Here is a 16,954-nt window from a genome sequence, read left to right on the forward strand (position 1 = left end):
CTAATAAGTATAGCATGAAAGCCAACAGCCAGGACAACTTCAAAAATATGAGGAAACTTGCAGTCTGAAATTCTTCATTTAGTATGTTCCTAATAATAGATTTTCTTCTAATTTTATATTGGACAAGAAAGGCTAAATATGCCTTACGTGCAAAACAGCTAAATAACTAACTTCTCTTTTACCTTGTTCCTGTCAATGGACCAAATAGTTCCTTTTCTTAAAAAAATTGCTTGTGCAGAAACAGTCATTACCTATAAACCTGTCACATGCAACACAGCATTTTTCTCCCTACTAACACTTTTTCAACAGCAAAAATTAGCCCTCCAAAGCAGGGAAGACCATTACTTTATTTTATTTTTTATTTATATAGCCCCTCCCCACCAAAAAGAAGATGTGAGAAAAAAGATTTACAAAACAAGAAAAGAATCATGTGTTCAGTGGCCAGTAGCCCATTTAATTAAAACTCGCCCCTTTTTGCAAATAAATCAAACTAACTTTCATGATTGTTACAGCTTTGAGTCATCTTCAGTGATATCCATTGCGTTTGAAAATCCAAGGATAAAGAGCCTTTCTTACTTTTTTTTTTCATTCATTTCAAGGTCAAAGGAATCCATTCATGAACCATTAAAATCCATATGCATCACTGAAAAGACTATAAGAAATTCTGAAGCCGCATCAGTGCCTCGTTCCTGTAGCAACACCATCCATCTTCATCTTATGTGATTCTTGTACTGGATCCACTTTTAAGAGCAAAATTCCTGAAAAGAAAAAAGAGAAGTCTGCCATAATTACGTAAGTTCTTATCAAAGGCTGTGTACAGATTACAAAAATACCTGGAGCACAGGTTGCTCTTACTCATAGCACCAAATTCATGTTTTATGCCCTGCCATTTTAAAAAGTTTTTCAGGAAGCATCCTGGAATCCCATGGGGATGAGCCCCCAGAATAAAACAATATTAACTACTGCAAAATTTTGATGTGATTGGAATGAGTCTTGGTTAGGAAACAACTCTGATAAAGACAAAGTAAATTTTTGAAGTAGTTTAAAACATATGTGTGGTTCTTTTTCTTTTTTTCTTTAAAAAAAAAACATTGTGTTTTAGTTGGAAAAAGGATGGTTGCATATCTACACATACACTCATGTAGGCCTGTACAATTTTTACAAAACTTTGTTTTCCTTTTGGAACAAAATTGACTAGACCAGCCCCATAATTTCTTCCGAATTAATGAAACTGTACAATGTGGCTACAATCAGAAACTAGGAAGACAAAGAGACTTCATCACTTGCAGAGAGGCTCTTCCTTTTCCATTCCTTTAGTTTAGTTATCATGGTTACTCGGTTGCTGAAGAATGGACACCCTGAATGTGCTCAGGGGCAACCTGTAGTATTTCCCCCTAATGTTTCAGAAGCAATAAAGAGCCTCAAAGACTAACATATTTATTATGGCATGATCTTCCATAGACTAGCATTCACTTCATCAAATGCATTGATTATGATGGCTAAAGTATTTAAAATGATAGTCTTCAAAATGCTACAAGAACCCTTTCTGTTTCTGCTGAAAAAAACAGTCTAAGACTTCTGGCATTAATAACATGTTCTGGGACAGAGCAACAGTACACAGCACCTGTGAAACATCATCCTAAACTGAGGAAACACATGAGCTGTATCCATTCCAAATAAATAAAATATTTATTTCTTGTAAATAAAAATGTTTTATGTAACAAAATCTTCCTTCTGTATGACATTCATGTCTCAACTCCAAGAACTTTGGTTAGTGCGGCTTATGTTAGAGAAAGGCATTTAAAATAAAATAAGCACTGTGGATTTTCGGTTGCTGCCTTTTGCTAAATATTAACATAGAATAGATTTGAATGCTACAGTTTACCTTGCCCTGCTAGATATGCCAATAGATGTCATGACGACTGACCATATACTCAGTTAAATTATCTACCCAATTTGGCTTCTTCAAAATGAGAGCAGCAATAGACAATTAATGTTTTGGCAATACATTGCACTTTAATGTCCCTCCTAGTATATGCAAAGTAGTCTGAGCAACTCAGAAAGTTTGCAGACAAAATCTTACGGTCTAATATAATAGAACAATCAGAATCAATTCTACATAATTTCCATCAAAGATGCCAAATATGGTTGAGCTTCAGGCACCAACTGGAAAAACCTTTGTAATAATATTATTTGCAACGAACAAGCTTTGTAATGACATAACTTAGCATGACAAGTTTGCAATCTCCTAGAACCCACAGTAGCAGACATTACATTCTACTAATAACTGCATATCCTTAGTCATTACCTTGTTGAATGTGTAGAACTCAGGACTAACTTGTAGTAGGATTTGTGCTTCTGACAGCTTTCAAACTCCTATTTTAAAGGGGAAGAGACTATTGAATATTATCTAGTCTTAAACAAAAATACCGAAAATAATCTCTCTCTCATATCCATTTGATTCTGCTTAACCTTAAGCTTTTGAGCAGCGAATAATGGTTCTAGACTGGCTCAATTTTACTACCTCCTAAACATTTAACTGCTTTTGTAATATGTTGAGATAAAGTAACAATAATTTGAAGTTGCAATGGCACTAAAATTGCAGTTGTCCTTACAAGATGGGATTTAGAGTTACAGTATTAATTGTCCACCATGAAATATAAATAACTGGGAAACAGTGAGGAATTCAATTTTAATAATTAGGGAAATAAATGCTATTGACCTAAGGCTAATAATTAGCTCTTTTGAACAGTTTTATACTTTCAATATGCTGTATAATCATGAAGGTTTTGTATCTACTTTCTTCCTTGCACCCTACAATATGATAATTTAGCAGATCACTGAATGAATCAACTGTTGTGTAGAACACAATGAGTGGGTTCAATGAAAAAAAAAATCTACAGAAGTAGTTAAGAAACGTTTAACTCACATTTGATGCTGCCTTACAAATTCCGCAAACTGCCGATCTTTGGCATAGAGTTCCAGGATCCTAATTCTGTCTTGAATTTCCTGGAACATTAGAAAATAATACATTACACAATTGTCCTATATAAAACACAACAGTTCCAAACGGTGTTCTGTACTTAGTACAATACAGAGCAGCATAATGTACAAATCTTATATTTTCAGTACTTTTGACTATGCTTTCATCAAATTAGTCTTCCATATTTAGCACTGAAATTGCACACTGATGTGCTATTAGTAAGTCATTCTGATGCGATAGAGGTCACATCAAAACAAGTAAAGTTACCCACCTCCTTAGTTAGCTCGCTGTGTTCATAAATGTGCCTGATTTCTTCACTGCTGTATTCAGTGGATGTCTCATTGCTTGTTGAACTATAGGAAGTAAGCTGTGGATATCTCCGATAATAGTGGCTGTGTCCAGTAGCATCACTTTCATACATTGGGTTGTATTTCACTGCATTTTCAATAGATGAAAGGCTGTCTCCTTGCCTGTAAAGAAAGTAAAAAGAATTTATGTCAAACACAGGAATCCCCTCTTTGCAAAATATTTCCCAAAGCTTAACTGACAATCTCTGACATTCCAGGGAATAAGCTAGACATTAACCAATGTTCATGCTGCAAAGTGGAGCAACACCTCAAACAGGTAACTGACAGTTGTGCTCTTCCAGAAGCTGTGTTCACCTCTTATTGGGGATACTTGTCTAACATGAATAGAGCTTCCATGTCTGAACTGCCTGAGGGGGTTGACTTTAAAGGTAAAGGTAAAGGGACCCCTGACCATTAGGTCCAGTCGTGACCGACTCTGGGGTTGTGGTGCTCATCTTGCTTTATTGGCTGAGGGAGCGTACAACTGGTCATGTGGCCAGCATGACTAAGCCGCTTTTGGCAAACCAGAGCAGGGCCCGGAAACGCCATTTACCTTCCTGCCAGAGTGGTACCTATTTATCTACTTGCAATTTGATGTGCTTTGGAACTTCTAGGTTGGCAGGAGCAGGGACCGAGCAACGGGAGTTCATCCCGTCACGGGGATTCGAACCGCCAACCTTCTGATTGGCAAGTCCTAGGCTCTGTGGTTTAACCCACAGAGCCACCCTCATCCCTGGGGTTGACTTTAGATCTTTTCAATAGGCTAGCACTTTGCAGCAGTCACAATGTATGTGCCCATTCCTCTTCAGGCTCCTATGCTTCCCTCCCATGACCAGGTTGATATTGCCTATTGCTACTCCCAGCTCCCACTTATCAAGCTAAGGTTACCCACTAGGATTTTTTGGCATTTAGTCCTAACAAGAAGCAAACTGAAAGTCAATTCAAAAAACAACTGAATTTAAGATTGGAAAAATGAGATACTGAGAGAAACCAAAAATCAACAGATTTGTTCATCTCTAGTATTTGTCTGTTATCTGGCTCCCCTTCAATGCTAATGAAGTGTCCAAGATTAAATAACCTACAAGTTATAGTTACCCTAACGAGTCTTCAATTTCGCTCTTTGTGTACTGATCACGAAGAGTTCTAGCCAGGAAGAAAATAACAGCAGATGCTACGAGAAGGAAGCCAGCTACCGAAGCAATTGCGATACCCACGACTAATGGCTCCGAGACATACTCTTCACAGTGCTCTCCTCTGTACCACCAGTTCTCACCCACACGACATCTGTGATCCACCCATGTCAAAAGGGAAGTGATAAAGAAAATAGTTATTCTATTGTCAACATGAAATGACTGAAGCTCGTACTGGATGCTAATCTTTACCCATTTAAGATAGCAGCTGAGTGAAATGCTAAAATATTCTACAATGGGTCAAATTGAATAATGTGAGAAGAGGCATGGAAGAAGCTAGCAGGGAGGTTTAAGGCACAAAGTTTGAGCAGGGAAAAAATCTGTTAGCTGCACCTCTTCCTGATCTTGGGAGGGTCACCCTTCAGGGAAGTATTCTGGATTTATTTTGTTTTGAAACCAGATTCAACTGGATTATCACATAAATAGGCCTATGCCTCTGATCTTCTGCATTTGAAATGTTGCACAAATGTTCACTTACCTGCATATTGCCCCTTGCCCTGGGATTATATCACATTTGCCATCATTTTGACAGAAGTCAGGCTGTAGATCACAAATGCTATTACAAGGCAATCCTTCAATGCTTAGGTAGCCAGGATAACAGACACATTCTGCCTCTCCACTCCACTGGTTCACAAGGCATTCAGAGAACTCATTGCATGCCTGGAACTTGCAAGGATCAGCTTGATCTCCTGGAGGCACCAGCAAAAAGAGAACTTTTACTGCAGTGGCACCAGCATTTGGGGAAACTATTCCTATTGAATTCAGACAGACACCTACAGTTTGTATATTTCTTCCCCTCCTGAAAACATTTTTGTTTCGCCAAGCATTTTTAGAGAATGAATTTGATTCAATGGCAGTCATTTGTTTGGCATTCACTCAATCTCCTGGGCACAGGAATCACGACACTCACTGCCTCCATCTTCCCAGGGTTCAAGTACCGTTTATCAGGACTCATCCAGTTCACTATTGTGCCCAGACAATGATCCAGATCTTGCACAGCCCCTTCTGACATCAATATTATGGAGAAATAGAGATATGGAGAAACAGAGCTGTGTGTCTTGCTGGATGAGGCCAAAGGCCTTCTGTTATTACAGTGGCCAACCAGATTAGCAGGGCAGGATTGCAACAGCACTCTCCCCGCTTGTGATTCCTAGCAGTGGAGGCACAGCTTATTCACCATGGCTAGCAGCCATGGGTAGTCATATCCTCCATGAATTTGTCTAATCCTTTTTCAAAAGCCATGTAAGTTGGTGGCCATTACTGCATCTTGCAAGAGCAAATTCCATGGTTTAACTATGTGCTTTTGAAGAAGTGCTGTATTTTGTCTGTCTCAAATCTTCCAACATTATGTTCAACTGGCCACGAGCAATAGTAGCTCACTGGGTGAGACAGTCACTATTTTCCCCATAGATGGCTCATTTTTGCTTACACCAGTGGAGAGGAGGAGGGGGAAGATAGAGGGGAGGCTCCACAGTGCAAACACACCACTGGAAACAACCAAATGCTCCTACTACTAAATTTGTACCATGCTGACCTGCCACCACCTTGCCCTCTATCCTCCCAATAAACAGCAACTCATCTGCCTGGAAACAAACATAGCAGCTCTGCCCCCCACCTAGTGAGCCACTTCCAGCCACAAGAAAAACCTATCCCTATCTACTCTCTTCACACCAAGCATAATTGTACACGGGTGGCGCTGTGGTCTAAACCACAGAGCCTAGGGCCTGCCGATCAGAAGGTCAGTAGTTCAAATCCCCATGATGGGGTTAGCTCCTGTTGCTTGGTCCCTGCTCCTGCCAACCTAGCAGTTCGAAAGCACGTCAAAGTGCAAGTAGATAAATAGGTACCACTCTGGTGGGAAGGTAAACGGCGTTTCTGTGTGCTGCTCTGGTTTGCCAGAAGTGGCTTAGTCATGCTGGCCACATGACCCGGAAGCTGTCTGCGGACAAAAGCTGGCTCCCTTGGCCAGTAAAGCGGGATAAGCGTTGCAACCCCAGAGTTGTCTTGTGTGTGTGTAACCTTCAAAATGATTCTGGGTGTTTTAGCTTGTGAAATTAACTGACTTGTCACTTCAGTGAGAATAAGGCTTTACTCCTAACTCACTGACCAAGCAGCAAATAATCCATCCTTATAATACCTGATTCCACATCGAGGGAGTACTTGTCAATAGCCAGGTTCATGGTCTGGTAGGCAGTGTTGCAAAAGTCTTCGAGAATCATGTATACAGCATTAGTAACATTGCGAGGCACAGGTCTTGCAAACTTCATTCGGCTGTTCACCACAATGCTACCATTTCTGAAGTTCAGAATTTCCAAATTCTGGAAGCCTGTTAGATTGGACTGTAGATAAGGAACCAGCTACAAAACAGGAAAAATCATATAACAAGATTACATCTATTTTTTCTCTGTGTTTGTGCATCTATCCATCTATATGCCTGCACTTGTATGCACATAAACCTAGTTGTTTAATTTAGTTGGGTTTAATTCTGAGTAAACTGGCGTAAGATATGTGATGTTAATTCTGTTGGGCTGATTTGAACCTGAAGTTTGAATTTTCCCGTGTATGCCTTAACGTTTAGTTAGCATGCAAGCAGAATGAAGCTTGCATACTTTGCCATTAGTAGGGGCAGGAATAAGTATTGTTAACAATTTCATTTGATATTTTGTTTTGCCACATAGGTGTAGTCTAAAAGAGGAAATAATAAATCTGAATAGAAGTATCTGAATGCGAACTATCACAGCAGATCAAGGTGCATTTTAGTCACTGTAGTAAACAAAAATCTAATGTGATGTGACTGGCTTGTAATCATTTGTGCAAAAAGTGTTTCGAACAACCCTGTGCCTCTGGGCTGCTGCTCACATGCTAAATGCGCCCTGGCAAAAAAACTCAGTTTGAGACTATATCTTACCAGCTCTAAGAATCTCTGTTCCAGGGCTTTATACTCAGGGGAATTTTTATTAAACAAGTCCTCTGAAAACATCATGTTGGTAACTCGAAGACTAAAGAATACCACTAATGCGCGTGCAGGGACAGTAACATTGCTGAGGTTTTCATGAGTTGCCCCAGCTACACTGGCCATCTCTGTGGAATGGGCACTTGTAGAAAGCTCCACATGACTTTCAGTCATATGTCTTCCTTGGTCCTGTTCTGTAACTTCCAGATCTTTTGTGATCAAATCTTTTTCCAATTCTGCTAGGATAACTGTGGATTGAACTACAGTTGGCTGTGTGGTGGGCTTGTCAGAGAGGGCATGGACAGAATACTCTGTAAGAGTCAGAGTTGAGGAAGAGCTTACTTCACTGTCAAAACTGCTAGGAGGAGTATTAGTGATTAGGATTGTGCCAAACTCTCCAGTGAAGTCACTGGGGCCAGTTGTCATGTCTTTTAAGTAAGGTACCAAGGTTGAAATTTCAAAATCAGTTGATGCTATTGAACTTGTGACTTCAGCTGCAGGCCGATGGGTAGAACTTTCAGAAGAAGGAGTAACAACAGGCTTCAGAGCAATTGATCCAGAGGCCTCTTGAGCCGTTGTGTCAGGGATCTGCTGTTCTACTATAAAATTATCCAACACTGGGCTTTCCCCAGAAGGTTTTGCTGTTAAAATTATTTCTGGTTTATCTAGCGCACTCCATGGAGAGAAGCTATCAGGTGGTGTTATTGTAAAGGTTATAGGTGGATAGTCTGTTGGTGACAGTTCTGTTATGATTTGGTCTTGAATTCCAGTTATTTCAGAAATGATTTCACAATCCTCACTGGAATCTTCCAGTTGTGTTATGCTGTAGGTCTCAGTCAATGTTGCCATAACACTTTCTACTGTAGGGCCTTCTATTTCAATAGATGACAGAGATACAACTTCATCTGGGAGGTCTTTAGATGTGTAGTCCTTTAAGGAAGGCAATATAGAATCTGTTTCCTTGTAGTCATATACACCCGATCCCTCTGTCTCCAATGTAGGTCTATACCAAGGCCATATGCTTGTTTGTGGTTCTTGTCCTGAACCAGAAGCATAGTCATCTACGTGGTCTTCTATATATACAGTGGGTTGCAGAGTTTCCTTTTCTAAAATTGTTGGTAATGGTTCTTTAGTGCTAGGCTCTATGGCTGATACAGAGGCCACTGGTGATAGAGGAGCAAGAGGAGTCACAGAATCACTTGTGGGTGGGATGTCACTTGGCACAATGTGAGGGGCAGGACTTGAAGGCAAAAGGAGCTCTTCCAACTCTTTAGAATCCTCAAGCCCTACAAATAAACATATGCAAAGTTAAGTAGTTCTTATAAATTCAGCTTATTGGATTTTATTTACTCAAATTCTCTCCCCCACCCCACCCTGGCAGATTATTTTTATATTCTTTCTCCAGTAAATGCCATCATCTCTTCAGGCTACAATGACTCTTGCTTACACAGGGAGGGGGGCCCTGGAAAGGAAGTAACTCCCCAAGCTTTCTAAGATCAGACATGTAACTCTGCTGCTACCAAGCAAGACAAAATAACATACCATCTTCTAATGAAGACAAATCAGAAATGCTTTCTAAGTCCACAAGTGAGTCAATCTCTAATGCTGTTGGCGTGACAGGATGCAATTTCTGCTTTTCATCCACAAAGAGCAGATCGTCTGGGGGAATGGTGATATCAGATTTTGAGAGGAAAGTATCTTTTGGTGTTGAACTGAAGTTGCCCAGAAATCCATCTGGTCTTAACCAGATTTCATTGCCATTGAACTGCTCGATATCAAAGATGAAACCTGGCTTGGTAAAATCAAGTGGCAAGATGTTGCTTACAGTTGACTCATCCGCAGAGGGCCATTCAGATACCACAACACGATCCTAAAATTCAGATCCATAATGGTTATAAGCCATTATGATTGCCCATATTACCTTACAAATCACAGTGCATAAACCCCAAGGCTTACTCCCACATTCCACCACATCAATAAGCTACACACCAAGATCATAAGTGATCTATGAAGTTTACCACACAATAATTTCAAAATTACTGATCAGAAGTTGTATCTAGCATTAGTCTTACTCGGAGTAGACTCACTGAAATTAATGGACACGACTAATTTATATCCATTAACATCAATGGGTCTAGTCTATGCATGTAGCCACCACATATAAATTTGTATTGTCCCATCTGGAGAACCAGGTGTGGCGGGTGGGGATTCTCTGTACCACTTTGCAGGCAACTGATTAGATGCACACTATGTCTAATTACCATTCTGTTCATTTATATTCATCCATCTCCATGTAGCCATTAGTTGAATGCCATTGAGCATTGTTGATGCAGTACTAGAAGGAGAAAGGGCTAGATTCTCTGGCCACCAAGCTTAGAGATGGGAGCAGAATATACTTCTGATCAGGGGCGGAGGAAGGGGGGCAGTGGGGACGGAACGCCCCAGGTGTCATCACTGAGGGGGGGGGTGACATTCGGTGTGCTGCCCGCCCGCGACTCCCAAGCCTACCCTGAGGTGTCAGGGGAAAGGGGGGAGCTTAACTGCTTTGCCGGAGGCCTCCCCCTTCATTTTCACAGCTCAGGGGAGGCTTGGGAGTTGCGGGCAGGCAGCGTGCCATTGCCCCCCGCTCCCGGACTGCTTCCTGGGGGGGGGGTGAAGCCTCCCCTGAGCTGTCAAAAGGGAGAGGGAAGGAAGGAAGGCTGCTGGCAAAGCGGCGTAGCTCCGTCTCTCACACCACACCACACCCCCGCCCAGGAAGCAGCCTTCCATGGGCAGCTCACTCCACCCCCCCATGGGCAGCTCACTCCACCCCATGGCTGTCTTGCCCCTGGGATGCTCACCGCGGCACCCCCCTGGCCCTGTCCCCGGCTGCACAGCATGTGTGCCACTCCGGGTGCTGGAGCAGCTAGCTCCGCCTCTGCTTCTGATCTGCATGTAGTTAAATCAATCTCCCATTTTCAACAACCTGTGCTGTCTTAGTGGCAGAGATGTTACACAGTAATCAGACAAATCTCCAACAGCTCTTTTTTGTAAAGTGCTCTCCTGAAGCAACCACAGTGTGCAGAGAAGTTACAGGAAGTTGCTTAACCCTTTCCCCTACCCACAATTGCTCCAGCTCAAATCGCTCATTTTCCATGATTAGAAAAGTGTATAGATGCATGTTTACTTCAATCACGCACCCAGAGCTCTGTGGAGTGGAAAAGCAGCTGGGGAATTCAGAGAATAAAATAGCCAGTGGGGAAAAGGTTCAGCACCTACACACACTCCTCTACTCAGAACTTCCCAATCATATCACTGCTCTTCATTGAAAAAGCTGTGGGGCTTCACTGTAGAAGACAGAAGATGATCTGTCTTAATGCCTGACTTCCACCCTTCTCCCAATCTTCATTGGCTGTCATATGAGTAACTAACATTTTAAAGGAATGTGAGCAAAACCATGAAAAGATAATACTATGTAACCTAGAGAAATGTACACAAGTAGCAAAATAAACACAAAGACTGGGAGCAATTACTTTTCAATAGAAACATTTGGAGCATTTGCATATGTCTGCCAGGAATTACACTTCATCACTTACTTAAATTCAGAGAGATGTTCCTGTGGCATCTAATATTATTCAACAATTCTCAGAATGGTACACTACATTAAGAAATGCAATATGATGCTGGCAAGTTTGGATTTTTATGCACAAGCTATTTGAAGAATCTACAAAATACGATAAAAATACCACTCTGCAAAAACAAATTATTTCCCAAAGCTTTCTGCCAGCAAGACAGCATATTCAGTCTAATATTGTACCTGTTTCATGGATATATCCAAAATAATTTAAATGACTAAGAAAGGACTAAACCCTGTATGAAGTACTTATTGTTGCATGAAGGATTTGAGAATATTTTGATTTTCCCTACAAAGAAAATATTTGAGTTTTACCTTATTGTACTTGAATTATTCAGTTAACTTCATAAGTGGCTAAAGGGCAAAGAACTGCTAGAACAAAAATGGCTTAGTGTGAATGGCTGAGCCTCTTGGCTTTCTGAAGAGAGATTGTGCCTCCTTTGACCCTCCCCAGTTATTTTGCTGCTGCACCACACTGAGTTTAGCCATAGTTTGGTCCAGCATATCAACCAAATTCCTGCTCATGCTTTAACTGTTTACAGACAAGCCATGAGTTGTAATCAAGGTTCGTCCTATGGTTTATGTCATGTGGTTTTTACAGGAGAGTTAAACCATGAGCTCAGGTTTAAACTAACTGCTAGGCCAAACTACAGATTATCTTAGCACAGGTTGCAGCAAAGTGAATGGGGATGAGCAAAGGGGATGTGGTCTCCTCTTTGGCAGCCAGCATGCTTGTATGTTTGCACGAAGCCAAGGTTTGGCTTAGCATGATGTTTGAACCAGGCCAATACAAAAAAATGAACTTACATCATCAATGGGCCTAGCAGTAATTCGAGTCGGGTCTTCTGTCACAGAAGAGAATACTTCCTTTACTGTGAAGACAAGTAACAAGGAAGACAGTCATGTATCTTATATAGAGTTCTAAATTGCTTGTGATCTTAAGTGCACTGATTTCATTTCCTATCTCACTGAAGAAACACACATGCTTCTAAGCAACAATACTGCTAGTAGGAGTTCGGAGAATGGCAAATGTGCACAACGCAGCTTGCTCTCTGGGGCAAGTGCACGACTAAACTCTACTCTACTTGAAGAGTACTCTATGTACATTTTGTACTCTCTAAATTGATGATCACACAAAATAGTTACAGAATTTGATTGCCCAGTTTGACTTTTCTTGAGATTGTGCTCTCCTCTGGTAAAGGATTAGGTTATTTTCAGAACAAAGGTTCTGAATATTTCCTAAGACTTATGTGTAGTACTTTCTCAGTAGGGTGTATTAAACACACAAACACACACACACACACACACACACACACACACACCTGCTCAGTCCAGAAATGCTAGAGTAATGCCCAAGTTGTGGCTAGAGCAAACAGAATAGATACATCCACTGGCATGAAGAGACTGAGGAAAGCAGCCACAGGATGCAAATTAGCTTATTTCCCAGGATCCACTGTGGTTTCAAATTATACTAGAACATGTTTGATTCATTTGCATCTTGCACTAGAATGAGCTGCCTAAGAGCCAAACTAGAAGTGATGTTAAATGTGTATTTGCATCTAAAGTGTGTTTCTATGAGTGTGTCAACTAAGGATCCATCAACTGAGAGGACTGATTAATTATCAGGATGTTTGCATTTTTAAAAACCTGGAAATGGAAAGAAACATCTAATGTCATATACAGATTGGTTCTAAGGGCAGTGGCTGCAGAGAAAAGCAACATGTGTTAGGCTCCTCTGCAGTGCTGTAGAAGATGCTTTGATGAATCGCTTTGCTTGCATCCTGAATTCATTTCCCTTGTTCAGTTTTTTTACTCTGTAGCCCCCTTCTCAGCCACCCATCCTCATAATCTATGGACTGCATATAATGGGGACATGGGCAAGGACTACTTGGCCATAAATTCAAATACATGAGGCTTGATCTAGAGAGACAAAATAGTGGCTTTGGTTTAAGAGCTTTAAGAGGAAACCCATAACAAGTCACAATCTATTAAATTCCTGGGGGCAGACGTTGCACATTTTTAAAGTGGACAGAAATGACATTTCCTACTTAATACACACCATTAATGAGCTGGAGAGAGTCGGGGTCCAAGTTCAAGGAGGCATTCTCAAGTAAAGCATTCTTATGAAGGATTTCAGCAATATAATTTCTGAAGTCACTGACTGTGTAAACAACGGTGGGGTTATCTTCCATCTCTAGAAAGGCGTTGTCTTCCACTTTGTTGGACTGGAGGTTAATCAGGTCCCAGGTGGCATTGCTGATGGCTTCCCCATCAAAAACCACAGTGTACAGAACCTCCACACCACTAAATGTTTAAGAAAGGAGCTGTTAGAGAGAAGGATGAATGGTACTACTGTTCTATTCTTTCAAAGATTCCATACCCAAGTCACAAATTATATTTCATTCTGATCTTTCTCTCCAAATCTGATAATGGCTAAATACTTGGGAACTGAACTTTCACAGGCTAAGTGGATTTATTCACATGAACAAACATAAAGAACCTTGAAATGCATTGATCTCAACAGCTTTCAAACAATATCCTGCTGCTCTAATTTGGCTCCATCTTTTCACTGAAAAGGGATGTTACAGCATATAAGGCAGGAAATTAATTAGCTATCACACAAGTAAGCATTTGAAGGTTTTGTGTACCTTTCATCCTGAGAAGATCTAAAAGTGAGGGGAGAAGGGAAGGCAAGAAGTTAAAATGAAGTGAGGATGGAATTTTTTTTTCGTATGTAAGCATTACCATTCAGTGTACCTCCCTAGCCCCCGATAAGCTAAAGAACACATATTTGAAAATATTTGTTCCTGGTTCATCATTATTCTACTTCCATACTGCAGCAAACTTGAATTAAAATACATCTCAGTTCATTTTTATCGGTTTATATGAAGTCAGAATTATGCCCTTACCTACAGTATGTTGTGGTATACAGAACATTTTTAATTTAGACTGTGTACAGTACACTCAGTGCAGCCCTGAAACTCTCAGCGTGGTGTTTGGATATCTCCCAAACTAACAAGCTGATTGTGGAGAAGGCACAACATCATACAAATGTGAATTATTATTACTATATCCCCCCTTCACCAGAAGATTCCAGGCCACATCACAGCAGTGTAAAATAAAACATTAAAAACAGTTTAGAAGAGTTTGGATTTGATATCCCGCCTTTCACTCCTTTTAAGGCGTCTCAAAGCGGCTAACATTCTCCTTTCCCTTCCTCCCCCACAACAAACACTCTGTGAGGTGAGTGGGGCTGAGAGACTTCAGAGAAGTCTGACTGGCCCAAGGTCACCCAGCAGCTGCATGTGGAGGAGCGGAGTCGCGAACCCGGTTCCCCAGATTACGAGACTACCGCTCTTAACCACTACACCACACTGGCTCTCGCCAGAGTAAAACAGTTTACAACCACAACCAGTCCTAAAAACAATGTAACACAGTATCAAAGGCCAGAGTAATCAATCATGAGAATGATTCGTTCTGCTGTAGACAGAATTATGTCATCCACTAACATTGTTATAATTTTTAAAAGGAGAGAGAAATAAAGCAATGGACTTGTATGATTTAAAGCACATGACTTTCTTAAAAGAATTCTAGGAACTATTGGTTGTTAAGGGTGTAATATAGCTCTGAGAGGGCTAAGCTACTGTTCCCAGAATTCTTTGAGGGAAGCCATGTGCTTCAAACACATGATTTGCATGCAGCCTATCGTTGGTCCACTTAAGTGTATTTAGGTCCACGTAATGCTATGCTCGATAGTGGCCAGTGGAGGATTGTGTAAATAATTAGAATTACTGTACTGAAATCTGTACCAGTCTGAAGAAAGGTAACATTTCCCTCATATAAAAATTGTGGGGGTTTTTTGAAATGCCATAAATGGGCCATCACTTTTCTACACATTGGAAAATGTAACATATGAAGACACCCTCAGTCTAACAAAGGAAACCAAACTAACTCACAACACAAAACAAATGAGTAAGTCAGCAGCAGCAGTATAAATGTGAAGTTTTGTACCAGCAACTTTGGCAACATTAATAGAAGAAAAATGTTTTTATATTGCAGGATACCATACCTGAACTCAGTTACATGGATATTCTTGTATCCAGGCAGCCCTTCATATGCATTTTGAATCTATTTGAAAGACAAGAGACAGAGATTATAGATCCTTTCCACTGCCCAAACCCTTTGTTGTTCCATCTAAATATTCACTTATTGCTCATTGTAGCGCAGGTTCTGGAGGCCAAGACTCTAGGAATAGTTGCATGAAAGATATAGCATTTTCCCTTTTGCAGTGTGTCCTCCTTTATGTGAGGGTTGGAATATACATCTGCCCCCTAATTCTTTTTCTTTCTTTTTTAAGCAGCAAATGACTATAACCTCTGCAATAAAGGATAACGTATAAACTGTGTAAAGGTATATCAAGCTATCAGTTGGTCTCCAATACGCTAAAAATACTGGGATGTATTCAATGTAATGCAACCAAACAATTCCCCTCTCTCCTCCCCCCATGAGCCCCCAAAATGTGTTCCAGGGACTCCCCAACTATCCAGAGCAGATTTAAAGGGGGTACAGGATGTGCATGGGGGGGTTCACAGGGGGAGGAGAGGGGGAAATTCCCTTGCACTAATCCTTGTGCTAGTGCAAAAATGCAGTTTAATACTACCCAATGCTATTTCTTCCCTATGTATATAGTGTTGTAAGTTTGCAGAGGGCGGGTAGGCTGATTCCCTTCTAATTGCTGAATCCAACAAGAATTCAATTGCTGGAGTAGCCAGGCAAGTTCCTTGGTAATAGCCTAAGTATGGGTCGTCAAAGTAACAAAGGAAGTGTCTCTGTGCCAGAGGAAAAATGGGTGGGGCCTGCTTTGTCAAGTGTCAGTTGGAAAGCCAAAAGGCAAAGCTAAGGTGTGTGAGCTAGAAGCAGGAAGCAGGCTGGGAAGCAGAGCCATACCTGATTCCTGCTGAGATCCAAGGTCATGGCTATGGGAGAAGCAAAACCTTCTTGGGGTGTTAATGCTGTGAGCCCCTCCATCGTAGGGTGTTTGATGTATCATAGTATTTTAATATTCTTTTGGAAGCCGCCCAGAGTGGCTGGGGAAACCCAGCCAGATGGGCGGGGTATAAATAATAAATTATTATTATTATTATTATTATTATTATTATTATCGTAGGCTCGGGTTGTATATATGTGCAAATAAACAATATCTCATAAGACACCACAGTCTCCGCTGCCCCTCATTCTGAGGAAACCGAACCCTGGAAATCCTGCACCACTAGATTTGAGAGGTGTGCAACAATATAATACAGTTTAGGGAAAAAACAGGTTTACTTAAATAGAATGTAGGTTATGCACAGCTATGAATCCTAAAAGCAAAGTCTGCTAAGGTTTAGAAACGAAAAGCAAAAGAGTTGTAGAAATGCATCCCACACCTTGAAGAACAAGGAAAAGGCTGCTTCATGTGCATTCACAATAAAGCAGAAAAGCAATTTGACCCTTCATCTCAACAGAATAATTCCTTTCCATTTTTTAAAAATCTGCTTTTGAAACACACTTTGCCCAGAATCAAAACCATCCAAGTGCTGCAAAATAGGAAGGGTGTCTTTGTCCAAGCACAGAAAGAACTAGGCAAAAGATGAAAGGGCCATTCAGATGCCAAGTGGCCTTTGTCCGATCAGACATTTCTTTCGTTTATAGTATGGCACCGTTACTTGGCCACGTACGTAGGAAAATTAAGACGTCTCTCCTAATCTGGCCATGTATAACAGTTGCAGTGGTTCTCTTTGGCTGTGGGATAGAATTTATCTATTCCCCATATGATACAGTATCTGTCAGAAGATGAGTCCCAGTATATTGAATTCAAAAGGATTTGCC

The 16,954-nt window shown here is 40.8% G+C and overlaps 1 protein-coding gene across 1 annotated transcript in view; it reads right to left on the bottom strand.

Moving 5' to 3' along the window:
- Positions 1–426: 426 nt before the first annotated feature.
- IMPG2 (interphotoreceptor matrix proteoglycan 2) overlaps positions 427–16,954 on the bottom strand; it is a gene marked incomplete at its 5' end in the record, with an annotated part of 64,134 nt that continues 47,606 nt past the window's right edge. Inside the window, 13 exons of the mRNA XM_081003906.1 lie at positions 427–758; positions 2,309–2,376; positions 2,930–3,009; positions 3,255–3,453; positions 4,426–4,614; positions 4,999–5,209; positions 6,658–6,877; positions 7,429–8,759; positions 9,016–9,343; positions 11,894–11,958; positions 13,146–13,390; positions 13,735–13,752; positions 15,156–15,214. Of these exons, the coding sequence (XP_080860032.1) occupies positions 2,334–2,376; positions 2,930–3,009; positions 3,255–3,453; positions 4,426–4,614; positions 4,999–5,209; positions 6,658–6,877; positions 7,429–8,759; positions 9,016–9,343; positions 11,894–11,958; positions 13,146–13,390; positions 13,735–13,752; positions 15,156–15,214 (2,988 nt within the window). The 3' untranslated portion in view covers positions 427–758; positions 2,309–2,333. The remainder of the gene's footprint in view (positions 759–2,308; positions 2,377–2,929; positions 3,010–3,254; positions 3,454–4,425; positions 4,615–4,998; positions 5,210–6,657; positions 6,878–7,428; positions 8,760–9,015; positions 9,344–11,893; positions 11,959–13,145; positions 13,391–13,734; positions 13,753–15,155; positions 15,215–16,954) is intronic.

The sequence above is a fragment of the Podarcis pityusensis genome (assembly GCF_964106645.2).
Source record: "Podarcis pityusensis genome assembly, chromosome: 4".
Lineage (NCBI taxonomy): Eukaryota > Metazoa > Chordata > Lepidosauria > Squamata > Lacertidae > Podarcis > Podarcis pityusensis.